A 19766-nucleotide genomic window follows, 5' to 3' on the forward strand; every position below is an offset into this window, starting at 1 on the left:
TGTGTGGCAAACTCTTACTCAAACTTCAAGATCTTGCTGAAGTATCACCTTCTCTTTGAAGTCTTCTCTCTTTTCCAAGGCATAATTAGTAACTCTCTTCTTCTTCTGACCTCCAACAGAATAAGGGATAGTGTGAAGGAATGAAAAGGGCAAATGTTCTACTGTCAAAAGGATTTGAATTTAAAACTGACTTTTGTACATACTAGCTGTGTGCTCTTAGGTAAATTAGTTAATCTTCCTGAGGTGCAATCTCATGATATTTAAAATAGAGACTAATTCCCTAAATCTATGGGGATCATCAGTGATATTGTATCACCATTGTTTGTCTGCTTATATTTCTCTTTGTGAGCTCCATGGTATGAAAGTATAAAAAGTATACTTTTTACAAAAGTATAAAAAGTCTTTGCCTTTTTAATCACTTTGCTGCCCTACAAGGCACCTAGCACGGTACCCGGTGTTGTGCAGCACTCAATTTTTAAAAATTAATGAATAGTTCTGGAAAAGTAACTCAAGCACTGATAGGCTAATTAAAGCCCAAGTCCTTCTATGAAGTGCTCTCTGGTCATTCCCACATCCATTCATCTGAATCCCCATAGCTCTGTACACACTACTAATAAGGCTTTTGTCACAGCCTGCTTTATACATACTAATTGATTCTAAGATCCTCCAGGGTAGTAACCATGGCTTTCACTCTGAATCCCCAACATCTCACAATGCTCTGTGAATGCCATCTAATGATAAAGTTACTTAAAATATCCCAGTCTCTTTCTCATTCCAAACAGCTTTCCTCTTCAGATTATGCTGAATTTACCCCAGGGTCCCAGAGACTGAGGCCTTTGTAACAATGACTTATTTCTGTAGTCCTTGTCCAAGGCTCAGAGTGAGTGGCATCTCCTGACTTTCCCAACTCTCCACAGAGTTGGCCTTTCTTCAGTGCACTTTCTCTTAATTGTCCTTTGCTTTCTACTTCAGGGCAAGAGTCTTCTCATTGATGTATTGTTCTCATGGGGACTTAGAAAACTTTGGTTTATTATTTCTTAATTCACAGGCTCATGGAGAATTATTGCTGGAAGGCACCTTAAAAAATCATTGAATCCGGGGACCTCAAATAGAGAACAATTCCCAATGTTGCGCTAGGCATGACTAATCAATCATAACACTTTTCCTGCTGAAGTTACATATGGCCTCAGAGTCATTTTCAACACAACATTCTAGTTAGAAACCATCAATTCATCGGAAACTTGTTGGACATCCCTGATGTAGTTCAAAGCTGCTATTTTGCTAATGAGGTCCAAAGAGCAGTGGTGACTTAGTAATGAACTGAAACCAGAACCCAGGCTACCTGACTCTCATGACTTTCAGTCCAGGGTTTCCCTTTTCACATGATCACTGCCTCTCCTTCAACAGTCATTCAAGTCCTTGAATTTATATTCTATTCATTGGATCATACCTAACTGTATTTAGCAATATGATTTAAAAAAAACACAACACAAGTTTTGGCCTTAACAAAAAGACATCTGGGCTCTAACTGATGTTAGGAGCTCTTGAGGGGAAGGGCCTATGTTACACTTTGTATCTTTTACAAGTTCTAATCCTGAGTCTGGCACATGGTAGGTATTCAACAAAAATTCTCTGATGTATATCCAACTATATATATATGAAACAAACAGGAAATCTATCCTTAAATTCTCACCAAGAATCAATGAAAAATCCTACCCCTTTGTACGGAAGCAGTATTTGTCTGAAAGGACTCCATGCATGATGACATACAGCCTCACTTTTTTTTTTTTAAGAGTGACACCATGTTTAAATAAATTCCCATTTCACCTGAATGTTTTAGGGGAAAGTAAATTATTACGTCAATGACTGGGCTGCCCAGTGACACTTCTACTTCAAAATACAAAGGGCAGTGTTGTGGTTTAGGGCTCAAAACTTGTGAGCTTTTCTTCTCGTTTTTCATGGTGACATCTATTGACCTAAACTTGTGGTTCAGTGTGATGTTCACAGCCAAAATTATTAGAACAGAAAAGTAAAGGAAAGGAGATGAAGAGAAAGAGAACAGGAAGGCAGAAGGTGGGGAAAGGTATTTTACGATATAGCAATAAGATACTAGTACTATGACTTAAAAATACTAAATTTAAAAAGCTTTACAACCCACAGCTAACATCATACTTAATAGGAAAGATTAAATGCTTTCCCCTTAAGGTCAGGAACAAGACAAGGATGAATGTTTTTGCGACTTCCATCCAACACTGGAAGTTCTAGACAAGGCAATCAGTTATGATAAAGAAATAAAAGTCATCCAGATTGGAAAGAAAGAAGTAAAACTCTCTCTTTTTACATATGACATGATCTTGTAGATAGAAAATCCTGAGGAATCTACCAAAAAGCTACTACAATTAATAAATGGATTCAGCAAGGTAGCAGGATAAAAGACTGATATACACAATAACTGTATTTCTATACACTCGCAGTGAACAATCCAAAAATGAACAGAAAACAATTCATGTGCAAAAGAATGAAATTGCAACCCTACTTCATATCGTATACAAAAACTAATTCAAAATGGATCAACCACCTAAATGTAAGAGCTAAAACTACAAAATTCTTAGAAGAAAATACGGGCATAAATCTTCATGGCCTTGGTTTTTTAGATATAATAACAAAAACACAAGTAACAAAAGAAAAAATAAGATAAATTTGGTCTTTGTCAAAATTAAAAACTTTTGTGAATCAAATGACACTATCAAGAGAGACAACTCATAGAATGGGAGAAAATATTTGGAAAGCATATATTTGATAAGAGATTAATATCTGGAATATACAAAGAACTTCTACAACTCAACAACAACAAAGGAACCCAATTTTAAAAATGGGCAAAGGATCTGAATAGACATTTCTCCAAGGAAGATATACAAATGGTCAATAAGCACATGAAAAGATGTTCTATACCAATGGTCATTAGGGAAATAAAAATCATAACCACAATGAGATACCACATCAGACCAAACAGGATGACTATAAGCAGAAAGACATATAATAACAAGTGTTGGTGAGGATGTAGAGAAACTGGAACCCTCATACACTGATGGTGGGAATGTAGAATGTTATAGCCACCTTGGGAAACAGTCTGGCAGTTCCCCAAAATGTTAAATATAGAGCTATCATTATGACCCAGAAATTCCACTCCTAGGTATATTCCCAATGGAAATAAGAGTATATGTCTACACAAAAATTTGTGCACAAATATTTATAGCAACATTATCCATAACAGTCCCAAAGTGAAAACAATGCAAATGTCCATCACCTGATGAGTGGATAAATTAGATGAGGTATATCCATGCAATGGAATATTGTTTGGCAACGAAAAGAAAAAAAGTATTTATTTATGCTACACACATAAGGCACAGAGGCACTTCGAGAACATTATGTAAAGTGAAAAAAACAGTCACAAAAGACCACATAGTGTACAATTCCATTTATATGAACTATCCAGAATGGGCAAATATATAGAGACAAAGTAGATTAGTAGTTGCCTAGGCTGGGTGGGGAGGGGCTGGGGTTGAGGGAGAGGGAAGTGACAGCTACAGATTTCTTTATGGGGTGATGAAATGTTCTAAAATTGACTGTGGTGATGGTTGCATAACTCTAAATTTCATTTGTTTACTTTCTTCTTTTCTATGTCTGTCACAACAATCCATGTATTCACTTAGGTGATCCATATGTATATTTCCATGACTATCCTGACTTTATAATACGTAAAAGACTAGACATATTTTATGATGAGCAGGTATCTTTTATGGAATCTATCCTTTTAGAATATTTAATTTAAAAGAAAAAAATTAAATAACATCGAAACTATTTTTTTCTTCCTCACTATAGTCATTACATCACCTTCATAACCCATCATTTCTCCTGACCACTAGCAGCTTTACTCCCAAAATTTATTTATCATAAATCTACTTCATCAGAAATTACATCACTGCATAGCAATACATTTATAACAGTGCTCTACTGTCCAGTAGCTCCATGATCTGTTTGTTAGCAACAGCTTAAATGTCAATTATAGTTAAATCCATGGCAAACGAGAGAATTTAATGTTTCGATTATTTTGTACCTACCCCTTTTGAATCAATCACTCCAGGTTTTGCATTAAACTTCACTGTCTTCAATCGGGCACGTTCCTTTCTTTCCACCCTAAAGAAAATGGAAAATAAAGAGTCTATCACATGGCAAGGCATTTATGATTAAGTTTCTTATCAAATGAAGAACACCTCTTCTTATCCTACAGCTCAAATAAAATGTGTTTTAAAATATTTAAAATATTTCTCTTCTTTGTTCAGTATAAAAAGTCTTGGTATGATATCTCTAAGCTGCTAACACATTCCTTGCAATTTTTGTGTTACATGTACTGAGAGTCACGTATTTGGAAGCAACAAAACCCCAATATTTGTTATTTAAATGCCTGAATCAATCAAAATCTATTTCAAGAAATCACAGTCCACATAGATGAATACCTAGGAAGCTAAGTAAGCTCTCATCTCCTAATATCTCCTCTCTTTTTGTTTCCTTTTTGTTCCCTTCCCTTTAGGAATACTGGGGTATTTATTTACCTTCACCTCAAAACCAAACATGTTACAGATAATCTTGAACTTTTCCTTTGCCCCAATGTCCTTCCACTGCCATCTCTGCAGTTTTCATTATTTCACCTTCATTCATTCACCAAACACTTATTGAATGCCTACACTGTATCAAGTAAGGTGCTGGGGAACAAAGAAAAAAAAATTAAAAAGCACGACTTTAATGAACACACAGTAATGTGTTCTTGGCAGGGACAGAGGGATAAAATGACAGATATTGCTGCACAAAAGATTGCTGAGAGCAATATGGGCACATTTATCTCATTGGAGGAAGATAAAGAGGGGGTGGAAAGCAATGGGGTGGGCTTCCTGGAGGAGGTGTCAATTTATGTGAGACTTAAATGGTGAGAAAGAGCTTGTCAGTGGGAAAAGTTTAGGGAGAATCTCCCAGACAGGAGGAACAACATGTACCATGACCTGAGGATATGATCAAGCTAAAGACTGCAGGAAGATTCTGGTACAGGGTACATACAGCACAGGGACATGAGGCTGAAGAGGTGGTGAGACCTCCTTATAAAGAGTATCTGTCTACTCTGAGGACATGGGGTTCTCCTTTGGGGAATCCTCATGATTTACTAGAGGCTATAAATCTGAGAAGTGATAGACATTAGCATTTTAAATACATGATTCTGCGGGAGGAGGAAGATAGATTGGAGGAGGGAAAGAACAGTGGGAAGCAGGAGGCCTATTTAGAAGCTACTGCCATAATCCAGGCAAGAAATGATGAGAAGTGATAATGAGGTGGAGGACAGGGAAGGTTTGGAGAAATATTAATAACATAAAGTTGGCAGGACTTGTGCCTATTTGAAGGATGGGGCTGAAAAGAGGTAAGAGAAGTTAAATACTTCTGATTCTTTTTTGAGCCTCTCTAATTAGACATGACCATTCTTTCCTCTAAGCCCCACGACATTTATTTGTATGTCTATATTGGTGTTATCTCGTTTCCTTGTGTCTTGTTTATTTTTGAGTTGCGCATACAAGGCTGTATGTTCCTTGAGGGCAAGTCCACATATCACTCAGTGTATTATAGCAAGTCCTCAATAAATAACAGTTCAACTAAAATCATATTCATTGCATTGTTTTAGCATCATTTTATTGTTTAAATATGGCTAGCTCTAATTTCAAAAATGGGGAAAGAAAAAGGAGAGGCAAAAACCCTGAATCTACAGAAACTTAATGGCTTATGAAATCTAAGCTGTTCATAGGTCAATAATGAACAACATACTCCTCTTTAACTTAGCGTTCTTTTGTGTTTCCAGCTGAAATGCACTGAAGATCAGGGTTTCTATAGTTACAGAATGGAGTTTCAGAATATATTTATTTCAGTGTGAGAGTAGAATACTTGAGTGGAAACAGATGAAGAAAATTCTTCAAATCTAACCTCAGATATGAAAGCAATATGCTCCACTAAGAGTTTCTACTTGCACCCAACATACAACAGTTGGGAGGAGATCAAGGAAGACTTCAGATAACGTAGACTGCCAAGTGGAAAGATACTCACTGAGAAAATGCCTACTCCGAGCTACTTCAGCTTTTCTCAGTTTTAATCCAAGTGCAAATGCTAATTCATATTCATCTCTGCCCTGACTTTATCCTGGCTTCTTTGCATTAACCAGCCTAATTATGGGAACACTAGTACATCAGATGACGCCAAAATGACTGTAACATGCAGAGAATATATGGTTATTTGATTAGGCTATGCAAATAAATTCTGCATAAAGTGACAGAACTCACATGGGCCCCAAACATAAATAATATTAGGCTGAACTCAATATTCTATTCTAAGAATTGCTTAGAGCATTCTAACTTTTCCCCCCTGGTTTCTAAGTTCATCCCTTTCATATTTCTTAAGAAATGTTTCTATTAGGCCATTTTAGTGGTTCATCACTTAAATCTCAAACGGGTTGCAAAGACTAAGTCAGATGGACAGACAGACAGACACAAACAAACCTAATATTTGCTATGGTTTATTACTAATCTTCAAACAAGCAATAAAAAAAGTAAAAAAAAAAAATTAAGTCTTATTGTATAGGTGACAGATTTTGGTTCACTCAAGAAGGAAGTCAGACAAAGGATTAATCTCCAAAATATACAAGCAGCTCATGCAGCTCAATACCAAAAGAATAAACAACCCAATCCAAAAATGTGCAGAAGACCTAAATAGACATTTCTCCAAAGAAGACATACAGATGGCCAACAAACACATGAAAAGATGCTCAATATCACTAATGATTAGAGAAATGCAAATCAAACCCACAATGAGGTATCACTTCACACCGGTCAGAATGGCCATCATCAAAAAATCTACAAGCAATAAATGCTCGAGAGTGTGTGAAGAAAAGGGAACCCTCTTGCACTGTTGGTGGGAATGTAAATTGATATAGCCACTATGGAGAACAGCATGGAAGTTCCTTAGAAAACTAAAAATAGAACTACCATATGACCCAGCAATCCCACTACTGGGCATATACCCTGAGAAAACCTTAATTCAAAAAGATATATGTACCACAATGTTCACTGCAGCACTATTTACAATAGCCAGGATATGGAAACAACCTAAATGTCCACTGACAGATGAATGGATAAAGAAGATGTAGCACATATATACAATGGAATATTACTCAGCTCTAAAAAGGAACGAAACTGAGTTATTTGTAGTGAGGTGGAAGGACCTAGAGTCTGTCATACAGAGTGAAGCAAGTCAGAAAGAGAAAAATAAATACCGTATGCTAACGCATATATATGGAACCTAGAAAACTGGTACTGATGAACCTAGTAGTAGGGCAGGAATAAAGATGCAGATGCTGAGAATGGACTTGAGGACACAACAGGGGAAGGCGAGGCTGGGATGTAGTGAGAGAGTAGCACTGACATATATACACTACCAAACGTAAAATAGATAGCTAGTGGGAAGCAGCCGCATAGCACAGGGAGATCAGCTTGGTGCTTTGTGACGACCTAGAGGGGTGGGATAGGGAGGGTGGGAGGGAGGCTCAAAAGAGAGGGGATATGGGGATATATGTATGCATATGGCTGATTCACTTTGTTGTACAGCGAAACTAACACAACATTGTAAAGCAATTATACTCCAATAAAGATGTATATAAAAAAAAAAGGAAGTCAGAAAGTTGTGACTTCTACTTGGGTTGAAAGTTTCTTGAATGATAATGATGATGATGATATAGTGGTAGCTGAAGTTTTAACATATAATTATTAATGAAAAATTCCTTCACATTTACATCATCTCATTTGGCCCCGACATAAGCAAGTGTGGTATTCTCAACCCCATTTTATGGCTGGGAAAGCTAAGACTTGAAGCTTGCCAAATTAGAAAGTGGTAGAAATAGGGCCTGAGCACACATCTTTTAACAGCTAACTTCAGTGTCAGGCCACATTCACTCTGTTTGGGAAGCAATACTTAAGGACCTTCCATGCCTCCCATATCCAATGGGTTACAACAAACGTGAGATTTTAGATGGTCACCCACAATTTTAAGACCAATATAGTTCCTTAGACGTCTGGGCTGAGTTTCTCACAAATGACAGCCATCCCCCTTCCTTGCATCCCAAATCCCAAATGTCCTGAATTAAATAAACCAAAACCAAACTCAAGCAAAGGGTCACTGAGATAATACCTGTTATGACAGGCTCGCCTCAAAACTCAGAATAAATTTGCTTTTAACACTGAAATTCAGGTTAGCTAGATGTCTATTTGCAATGTTACATCAGAAACATTGGACTGATCTCTCTCCTCAACAGTCTTTACATTCACTGCATCCCCAACAATAGTTGTGTTTTTCTATCCCAGAGGCTCATGTCGATTGCCTCTTGGGGATCTCTGCAAACCCTTCTCACGGGTAGCAGGGGATGTGGCTTATCTTTTTTCTTCACTTGCCTCAACCCTGTCCTTTCTCCTAGTGCTTCTTGGGATACATGTGGATAGTTTATTGTCAAGATCGGTTAGGGTGGAGAAATAGGGCCCTACATAATGCTACGTTGTTTTGAGCATCAAAAGCTCAAACTCTGAAGAAAGGAAAACATATATCATTTGTGTAAGCACAGAAGTATTAGAAGCTATGCTAAACTTTACCTGTATTATCTATAATCTGTACAGTGATCCAGGGCTTAAGATGGAGCTGGGCATATAGTAGGTGCTTAATCTTTGTTGGTAAATGAATGAATGAATCATCAAGGAGGCTACTGGTTCTTGACCTGGGTGTGAAAACCAAGGCTCAGAGAGTTGAAGTGACTTGCCCAAACAACCAGTGTTTCTGATTAAAAAGTTTTTGACCATTTTACGACTTTTTTATTGTACTTGGTAGGAATCTATGTAAAAGTTTAGCATCACCTTATCTAGTTATTTTACTGAGACTCCTTTAGCAGAAATACATGATGTTAAGACCCATAGATCTTTACCTAAGGGAATGGTGGGTCACCTGTGTAGAAAGACTGAATTGCGATGAAAGGACTGACACACTTCTCTCACGCTCAAGAGGCAAGCAATTAATTAGATTATTTAAGCAGAAATAATCCTCTCCGCCCTGGTTTGGTCACTGACCAAAATACTGAAAACATAAACTGGATGGCAAAACTTGAGCAATCAATTCTGACACCTAGCGTCTCCAGAGAATACCACATGGTCATGCTTTAATGAGCCCAACTGTCTTCCTCTGCCTTCTCACCCATCTCCCATCTGGCGTTTTCAGGTTCCCGCCAAACAAACAATGAGGGCAGGCTTGGAGCAATAGATGGTGGGAACATCATTTGGTGCTGGGTATCCCTTTGCCTGTGCTCCATAAGGCCCTGTTGCAAGGAGAATTGAAATGCCATATAGGTTACCGGCCACAGGCTTGCAGGGAAGCTAAGTGAGTAAACCCTTATGCAATGCTAGGTGCAAGCTGTCATCTGACAGCCCAGGTGACAGTCACTGTGGGGTAATGAATAGAGACTTGGATTAAGAGACAGTGGAACAAATCCTAGTTTGGCCCCTCAGAAACTATGTAATCTCAGAAAAGAGAGATTCTGTGCTAAAAGCCCAGGTTTTGAAGTCTCATGAGTCTGGGTTGGAATTCTGCATCTGCCACTTATTAGCTCTATGACTTAGGGCAGGTCACTCAACCTCTTAGGATCTCAGGTTTCATGTTGGTGAAATTAGGATATTAACACAGACTTGAAAAATTATGGTGAATTTATTTTTAAAGATTCTTTTTTTTTTTAATTTAATTAATTTATTTTTGGCTGTGTTGGGTCTTCGTTGCTGTGTGTGGGTGCTACTCTTTGTTGCGGTGTGCAGACTTCTCATTGTGGTGGCTTTTCTTGTTGCAGAGCATGGGCTCTAGGTGCGTGGGCTTCAGTATTTGTGGCACACAGGCTCAGTAGTTGTGGCACACGGGCTTAGTTGCTCCGCAGCATGTGGGATCTTCCTGGGACCAGGGATCGAACCCGTGTCCCCTGCATTGGCAGGCGGATTCTTAACCACTGCGTCACCAGGGAAGTCCCTATGGTGAATATTAAATAATACAAAAAATTGGTTAGCATAGTATTTAAAATGTAGTAAGAACTCCTTAATTATCAAGGGCTTCCTCCCTTGACAATGGGGTAGTGAAAAGCCATCTGGTCTGGCTACAGACAGAACTGGGTTCAGCCAGTGGCTGACTGTGCATCCTTGGGCAAGTTACTTCTCTGATCTTCAGTTTCCTTATGAAGCTTTTGTAAAGATTAAAGAAAATCTTGTATTTGAAAGCAACTGGCACAATATATACTCTATCATCAGATGGAATTCATTCCTCTGCTGCCCTTTCACTTCCCTTGATACCTGCTATGGACTGAATGTTTGTGTCCACATAAAATTCATATGTTGAAGCCCTAATCCCTAGTGTGGTGGTCTCTGGTGGTGAGGTATTGGGAGGTAATTAGGTTATGAGGGTGGAGTCCTCATCAATCAAATTAGTGTCCAAAATGAAGAAATATGAGAGAAAAGATCTTTCTCTCTCTGCCATATGAGGAAACAGCAATAAGGCCATCTGCAAACCAGGAAGAGGGCCCTCTCTGAGAACTCGATCAGCCAGTGCCTTGATTTTGGACTCCAGAACTGCAAAAAATAAATGTCTGTTGTATAAGTCACCCAGTGAATGGTATTCTGTAATAGCTGCCCGAACTAAGACAGCACGTTTATTTACAATATAGCCCTCACCACAGTGTAGCTGTGCCATAGTTACATGTTGGTCCTACAAATATTGGGCTCCAGGCAGTGACTGGATGATAGCACCTGGCACACAGAAGCTGCTCAAGCAGTGCTTGATGAATTGAATTTTGTCAATTCTTATTTTTATAATGGTGGGAGGCAGGATTGCATATGAGTTAAGAGCGTTATAGCCTGGAATAAAATCCCAGTTATGCCATTTATTAGCTGGGCAGTATAGGCAAGTAAATTAATCTCTCTCTGCTTCAAACTCCTGGTTTGTAAAATGAGGCTAATTATATTACCTTCCCCATAGGGTTGTAATGAGGTTTAAATAAGTTAATTGTAAAGTGCTTAGATCAGTGTCTAGCATGCTCTAGGAGCATTTATTTAAGTAGAATTTATTTACCAGCTTCTAAAAAGAAGGAGGGAAAAGGCAATGACTTTCATACTCATCTTACGACTTCATAGGATGTTTAAATAGAATCATCAAGAGAGAAACATTTTTGTAAAGGGTGAAGTCATAAGGGATGTTATCCATTATGAGATTTTTCCAGACCAGCTCTACGAGCTGAACTATACTTATAAAAGGGGGTAGAGAGGAATTAAGCATAACCCTAATCTAATAATAAATCATATTGATACCAGTAACCATTTATTCTGAGCTATAGTTATAAGATGCTGAATGCAGTATAAAATAAGAGTGCCTCCTTTAGAAGTTAAACATTAAAGAGCAGCCCTAGGGAAGGCTCATGATATATTTTATTTTATTTTTTGTAATTTCTTTAAAGGAATTTTTTCTTTTTTAATATTTATTTATTTTTGGCTGCATTGGGTCTTTGTTTTTGGGTCTTCATTGCTGCACTCTTTCTCCAGTTGTGGAGAGCAGGGGCTACTCTTTGTTGTGGTGCGCGGGCTTCACACTGCTGTGGCTTCTCTTGTGGAGCACAGGCTCTAGGTGCATGGGCTTCAGTATTTGTGGCACGTCGGCTCGTGTGCTCTAGAGCGCAGGCTCAGTAGTTGTGGTGCACGGGCTTAGTTGTTCTGCGGCATGTGGGAGTTTCCCAGACAAGGGATTGAACCCGTGTCCCCTGCTCTGGCAGGCAGATTCTTTTTTTTAAATTAATTAATTAATTTTTGGCTGCCTTGGGTCTTTGTTGCTGTGCGCGGGCTTTTCTCTAGTTGTGGTGAGCGGGGGCTACTCTTCATTGTGGTGCGCGGGCTTCTCATTGCAGTGGCTTCTCTTGTTGCAGAGCACAGGCTCTAGGCACACAGGCTTCAGTAGCTGTGGCACGCAGGCTCAGTAGCTGTGGCTCGCGGGCTCTAGAGCGCAGGCTCAGTAGTTGTGGCACATGGCCTTAGTTGCTCCGTAGCATGTGGGATCTTCCCGGACCAGGGCTCAAACCCATGTCCCCTATATTGGCATGTGTATTCTTAACCACTGCGCCACCAGGGAAGCCCTCATGACAGATTTTAAACTGCACTAAAATAAGCACAGAAGAACGCTTTGTGGGGTATGATTATAAGTGATTTTTTTTTTTTTTTTTTTTTGCGGTACGCAGGCCTCTCACTATTGTGGCCTCTCCCGTTGCGGAGCACAGGCTCTAGACGTGCAGGCTCAGCGGCCATGGCTCACGGGCCCAGCCGCTCCGCGGCATGTGGGATCTTCCCGGACCGGGGCACGAACCCGTGTCCCCTGCATCGGCAGGCGGACTCTCAACCACTGTGCCACCAGGGAAGCCCTATTAGTGATTTTTATTTCTTCTTTTCTAAATGTTTCCTTTTTTTTCAATGAAATGTGTTACTTTTATAAACACATAAAACAATAATAGTAACATTTTTGGAAAGAGTTAAAATCCTGAGGAGAAAATCTGACAGAGATTGATTTACAGCCATACACACACACACACACGAGATGGCGGGTGGGCTACTGTACCCTTCATGAGAGAGAATACAAATATCAACATTAGAGTCACTAGACAAACTTCTTCTCCAGGCCAGCTGTAGCATGGCTGTTAGGATGGCCTTCATCCAAAATAGGAGAGAGAGCCAGTTCAAGAATGACCACCAGCAGGCAGAAAATTATCCCAGGAGGACTAGCACTGAGAATGTTCCTTAGCGGGGAAATGATGTGCAATTGAACAAATGAAGGACAATTGACAAGACTGACTAGAATCACAGAACCTCAGGGTTGGAAAGTGGCTGTAAATCCTATAGTTCAACTGTCCCACCCAACGTTTGATTCCCTTTTATAATACTTCCTGCCACTGAATCTTCTATTATCAGAATCACCTGGAGGAACTTACATACCAATACAGATCTCCAGGACCCACTCCAGATGGACTGAATCAGAATCACTGTGTGTGTGGGGGAGGGGCATATCTAAGTCTTCACAATGTACCTTTGGTATGAAAACCATTGTTCTAGGTCACTGTCTTCCCAGGTAATCCATATCATCTCTAGTCAGCTCCAACTACTAAAAGGATTTTTTAAAAAGTGAGTTGAAATCTATTCCCACACAGCTTTCCTTCTCCAGCACATTTCTACCCTTGGGGCCATATTCGATAAGATGGAACCTTCTTCTACAGAACAGCTCCTCAGACAGCTCTGATTAATCACATCAAAGCAAACCGAAATGCATATTGCCTTGACATTTTCTTTTTAAATAAATGGAAATGGAGAAACACAGAATATATACTAGTCCTGAGAGTTACTGCTTTGAATTCAGAAAACACTGCAAACTACAAACTCAGAACATCCTCTCAAAGCAATGTCAGGCAACTATGCAGGAGCCCAGAGGTTTAAAGAACTGTCTGCTGCTGGGAGATTCATAGGCATAGGCTTAGAGGGTGGGAGAGAGCAGCTGCAGAAGAGTCGGCCTGCTGCCCTCTCCCTACATTCACCCTAGGCTATGTGGCCCCAGGCAGAGAAAAATGGGGGACCGGTCTTCTCTGGGGTGCAAATGCCCCACAGAGTTATTTCTGGCTAATTTCATCTTCCCACTATGGCTGGTGCTAGCTCAGTCACTGGGTCACTGTGCATGTGGCAGCACTTGAATACTCAGCTTCATGAGGATTTTTTTTTTTCCCCCAGTACGCGGGCCTCTCACTGTTGTGGCCTCTTCCGTTGCGGAGCACAGGCGCCGGACGCGCAGGCTCAGCGGTCGTGGCTCACGGGCCCAGCCGCTCCGCGGCATGTGGGATCTTCCCGGACCGGGGCACGAACCCGTGTCCCCTGCATCGGCAGGCAGACTCTCAACCACTGTGCCACCAGGGAAGCCCCATGAGGATTTTTTACATAGGTATTTGGGGTGTTTGCATATGAGGAGGGGAGCCCTTTGTAGCTCGAGAAAAGTTAGTGACTGCTTTGAATAAGCATTATTCCTGACTTAGACTTCATACCATATCTCTTTTCTAGGGTGCAGATAATTTGTTTCTCAGACAATATCTTAGTGCCAGAAGGACAGTCATGGGAAGGAAAGTTCCTTTCTAGTGGTAATGGTCAGAAACCGCTGGGACAGATGAAGGACGTGGCTGTTCTGAAGCCTATTCCCGCCTTTCAAAAGCAGAGTCGAAGAAATGCTTAGAAGAGAAAGAACATAATAGTCTTTACTTGGGAATTACATACAGAACTAATTATCTGAGTGAAAGGAGGGAGTGCTAGGTGGGGTGGGGGACAAGAGTAACTAACGCTATAAAACACAGCTGTAAACCCACTCTTTGGACCTCACCAGATGTTTGACAGCTCTTATCCTGAGTATCTGATTTTGTTTATTTCCCCAATGGAACTGTCATTTTATTTTTTTTAATTCAAGCATACCTGATTTACAATGTTGTGTTAATTTCTGCCGTACAGCAAAGTAATTCAGTTATACATACATACATTCTTTTTTTATATTCTTTTCCATTATGGTTTATCATAGGATACTGAATAAAGTTCTCTGTGCTATGCAGCAGGACCTTGTTGTTTATCCCCAAGTATCTGATTTTGGAATGGAGGTTTTTAGTCTTTTCCCATCAATATCTGGAAGTACTACACAGCCAGACATGAGCTTTGTAAACAGTCTACTTTACTTGGCTTTCACCTGGCCTTTCTATAAACTTATCCAGTAAACTATGAACCTCTGAAGTAACCCCTCTGAGTTTGTCAGTATACAAGCTGATAAGCGTAATCTTGAACACACGAAAGCTGCTAAGTTTTAGGAAGGCAGAATAAGCAGATCCTCTTTCTTCCTTTATCACAGTTGGCAGTTTTGGTAAAACCCTAACATGAGCAGCGTGACAGCATTTCATTTGTGTCACCTGCCATCACTGACAATTTCCCCGCGGACTGACTATCCTACTCAAAGAGATATTTTGTGAACAGTCTGCCACATCTTCATCTTCCCTCACCTCCACTCCCTGGAGAGCTGAGCAGCAAATCCTCTGAAACAAAAAAGGCATTCTTACCTCCGCTTGCTGGGGATGACCCCCATCTCCTCACTGTCGCCCTCCAGCGTGACTCTCCTGGCTTGCCACCACTCATCATCAGAGGCGTTGATAACGTGGAGAATGTCTCCATATTTAAAACTAAGTCCTTGACTTGGCAGCCCACTGTCCTTGCTCTTGTCGTAGTCAAACATGGCTCTGGAGGAAATGACAAGAGAGAGAACATTGTTAGGAATCTCTGGCAGCACAGATCTAGGATTCACCATTCTGACTGTTCATTCCTGCCCTGAGAACCCATTGCCCATTGGATACCAACTCCCAGGACTAACCCCTGGAATCGCAGTCAACATTCTTACTGCTTTGGTCACAAATCACGATTAGTTCTTACTTCTCCCAGGAGGTTGCGAGGCAGGTTAGTACTCTCTCACTACAATCAAATTTTACAAATCACTAGAAAGGAAGAATGAAGAGAACCATGGCATCTTTCTGAATGCAGCATGGTAACAACTTCCATGTCCTCCCACAGGGGACTGGGACCCTTCCACTCACTGGAGTATTGGACTATCACTAAAATTGGATGGTTGTAGAGGTTAATTTAATGACATTACTAAATGCTCACAAAGCAATAATGAAAATACACCTATGTTTATGTGTATGTATATAGACACATAGATCAAAATATGAACAAGGGACTTCCCTGTCTGTCCAGTGGTTAAGACTCCATGCTTCCAATGCAGGAGGGGAGGCTTTGATCCCTGGTTGGGGAACTAAGATCCCACATGCCGCACGGTGCGGGCAAAGAACAAAAAATGATATGAACAAGATAAATTGCTTCCATAGTATACCAAGCCTATCTCATCATTGCATTTATCACGCTGAATTGTAATTCTTCCTTTATGCAGCATATTTTCCCCACTAAAGAGTCTTTGCTGAGCCTTTGCTGAGCCCAACACGCTGTAATATATATGACTGATGGGGTGAGGGAGTTGGAAGCAGAATTACGATGATTGAGACCTCAGTGACGAGCTGTTGTCCCAAGCAGCTGACAATCTGTCTCAAGTTTTACATTGTCCGCCTAGTCCTGTATCTCCCACAAACCATCACCACACACATACAACATGAGATTTCCCCGGAGAAGCAGATTTTGCCACATCCCTGTTTATTCCCCTTTGATTCGATTCTAAGAATTTCCTTAGAGTGTAGCCACTATGCAAGCAAAACTAGCTAGATCTGATGAACAGGTCTGTCTAAAATCACTGAGGACCAAGTATGATTCTTTTTCTTTCTTTCTTTTTTTTCCTCATGAAAGAAATGTCACATCTGCTGTCATGGCAACCCAAAAGAGCTGAAGGCAGCATCTACAGCTCTCAAATACTGCAGGGAAAGTTGAATTACTTGCAACACAGCCCCTTTTTCCATTAATTATGTCCCCAGGTGAAGGAATACGGGCTGGGTGGGGGCGAGGTCTCAGCTCCTAGAATGACTCATTTCCACCCGACCATCTGCATCTTCTCTACCAAAGACTTCACAAAACCCCAGCCAGGAAAAGGGGACTGAGAGAAGGCAGAGACCCACTCCTGACTCTGTCACTTCTCTGGCTGGCTGATGTGACACAAATTAACATTCCTGAACCACAGGTTTTTAAATGTAAAATTAGTCCAATAACTATATTCACGTGGAGCTGCGGTGAGCATTAATGACATAACACATCGGATGCACCCGGCCCATGGTAGGTGCTGTGTAGCATAGTGCGGTATAATAGCGGCTAAGAAACGACTCAGGGGCCACACTGTTAGGGGCCATGTCCTGGTCCTACTACTTCTCTTCTTACTAGTCACATAGCTGGTAACCCAGGAAAGCGCTCTAGCCCCTCTTAGGCCTCAGTTCCCTCATATATAACACAGTGATGACAACAACAATGATGATAACGGTACCCCTATCATGGAATTGTTGTATGGATGAAATGCTACCTAAGGTAATATATGTAACGCATACAAAAAAGTGCCTACACATAGTGACAATCTTGAAGTATGAACTGTTATTATTTTAATTATTACCTCCTTTTCCCCCTTTGAGTGTATACTTATAAAAATCCTTTCCATGGATTCTATTCTGTGCAAAAAAGAGTTAACACAGCAATCCTGAGATTACATCCTTAAAAAGGCCTGCTTACAAGGACAGCCCTTGGCTGACATCTGGGAACTTAGTTTTGAGGAGGGTTCTTACCATTTCCTATTAAGAACGGCTCACTGTGCCTAAGCTGTTTATATAAACAATACCATTTAAGCTGAATACCTGCTTTTCCCTTGGGAGTCTGGAATTGCAGCAGGTGCCAGGCAGTGAGGGTGCCTACGTGACCAGCCTGCAATAAAATCTCTGGACACTGAGTCTGTAAGGAGCTTCCCTGGTAGACAGGGTTTTACACCCATTGTCACGATTTGTTGCTGGAGGAATCAGGCATATCCTGTGTGACTCCACTGGGAGGAGACTCCTGGAAGCTTCACCTAGTTTCCTCTGGACTTTGTCCCATGCACCTTTCCCTTCACTGAGTTTGCTTTGGATCCATTTCCTATAATAAATCACAGTCATGAGGATGACTATGCTGAGTCCGATGAGCCCTCCTAGTACATCATCGACCTTGAGAGTTGTCTTTGGGACCCCCAACACTCGCTCTATAGATTGGAAGGCATATTCATATACACTTCCTCATTTGTGACTCAATACATTCCTACAAAGAAGGCACAATGGATATAGTACTTCCTATCCCCTTTTTACAGATGAGGGGCAAACCTAGCAAGGACCCCTAACTAACCCCAGGACACATGGCTTAGAGGCAGCAAGCTGGGGCTGGAGCGTGTGTCTCCCGACGCTAAGTCCTAGTTTGGTGCTCTTCACCTTGTTCCCCCCCCCCCCCGCCTCAATCTGGGAGGTGGTGAAGGTGGTGACAGGATGGCAAGGATGATAATCATGATGACAACCACTACTTATGCCCATATTAGGGGTCTGGCACTTTGTATTCATTGTCTTACTTGACATCGTAACAACCTGAAAGGTAAAAATTAGTACCCCTGTTTTACAGATGGCGGAGGAGGTTCAGGAAGTTAAGGAACCTGCCTTAGGTCACAAGTACACACATGGTAGACACTGAATCTAGAATAAGGTTTGTCTGACTCCAAAACCCACATTCGTGGCCATTTCATTATCAGGCTCAATTTCCCAGCCTGTCGCCCTCTGGCTGTGCTCACGACTTAGCAGTACCAGGAACTTTTAATCTTCCCTTCAGAGCTGACCACCTCTTCTCCCCCAAATCCCTGCAGTTCCCTTACTGCTCAGTTCTTGTCCCAGTATTCCTATCCTAAGGTCCCCAAACCTCTAGTGTGGCTCCAGGCTCCTTCTGGATTGTAAAGCGTGGGGAGTGGAGGTAGAAAAGCCATCAGGAAAGCTGGCAGATGGTGGCCAAGAAGGCAGGCTATAGGGTCAGACTGCCTGGGTTTGCAACTTTTTAACGTGTGTGATCTTGAACAAGTTACTTAACCTCTCTGGGTTTCAAGCTTTCTTTTCTTTTCTTTTTTTAAAAGCAAATTTATTTATTTATTTATTTTTGGCTGCACTGGGTCTCTGTTGCTGCGCGCGGGCTTTCTCTAGCTGCGGCCAGTGGAGGCTACTCTTCGTTGTGTGGGCTTCTCATTGCGGAGGCTTCTCTTGTTGCGGAGCGCAGGCTCTAGGTGCGTGGGCTTCAGTAGTTGTGGCATGCGGGTTCAGTAGTTGTGGCTCGCGGGCTCTAGAGTGCAGGCTCTGTAGTTGTGATGCACAGGCTTATGTGCTCCGCGGCATGTGGGATCTTCCTGGACCAGGGATTGAACCTGTGTCCCCTGCATTAGCAGGCGGATTCTTAACCACTGCACCCCCAGGGAAGTCCCTCAAGTTTTCTTAACTGTAAAACTGGCATAGTAATAACACCAGCCACCTCAAAGAGTTGCAGTGAGGATTAAATGAAATAAGATATGTAAAGTGTTGTAACACCAGCCTGGCAGTAGCAAGTGCTCAGTAAATGCTAGCTATTATTACTATGATAATTATTATTCTGAAAAACGCACTGGGATTTGAATCAGGGGATCTGGGTCCCAACTGTGCCACTTAGTAGCTGTCTTATGGACCGTGTACAAAGACGTCTAAAACACCTTACTATCCTCAGGACCCAGTACAGTGCTGGGCACAAAGCAGACCCTCAGGAAGGTCTGTGGAAATATTTCAGATGACCTTTGAAAGCCCCACTTCTTTCAAGCCTCAGCGACCCTGTGTGCAAGGGGAGGGGAATAGAGACCAATCCTGAAGGTCCCCATCAGGTCAGACATTAATTCTACTGGGCTTCATTCTAGTCCCAAGTATTCTTGAGGGGAGATTTCCCACCCTTGGGATCAGCAACATGCTCTTTCCATGAGTTCTATTTCTCTTGGACAATCTTGGACAATCTGCCCCTCTAGGATTACACTGATTCAGACTTGTCAGGTCCCTAAAA

At 41.2% G+C, this 19766-nt stretch overlaps 1 protein-coding gene across 3 annotated transcripts in view; it reads right to left on the minus strand.

Moving 5' to 3' along the window:
• The window catches only part of DLG2 (discs large MAGUK scaffold protein 2), an 812204-nt gene that overhangs the window by 57625 nt on the left and 734813 nt on the right, over window positions 1-19766 (minus strand). For all 3 annotated transcript variants that reach the window (XM_060157866.1, XM_060157868.1, XM_060157869.1), the window contains 2 exons: window positions 15269-15445; window positions 4122-4197 (listed from right to left, as the gene is read on the minus strand). In XM_060157866.1, coding sequence (XP_060013849.1) covers window positions 4122-4197; window positions 15269-15445 — 253 coding nt within the window. The remainder of the gene's footprint in view (window positions 1-4121; window positions 4198-15268; window positions 15446-19766) is intronic.

The sequence above is a fragment of the Lagenorhynchus albirostris genome, chromosome 9 (assembly GCF_949774975.1).
Source record: "Lagenorhynchus albirostris chromosome 9, mLagAlb1.1, whole genome shotgun sequence".
In the NCBI taxonomy this organism is placed as follows: domain Eukaryota; kingdom Metazoa; phylum Chordata; class Mammalia; order Artiodactyla; family Delphinidae; genus Lagenorhynchus; species Lagenorhynchus albirostris.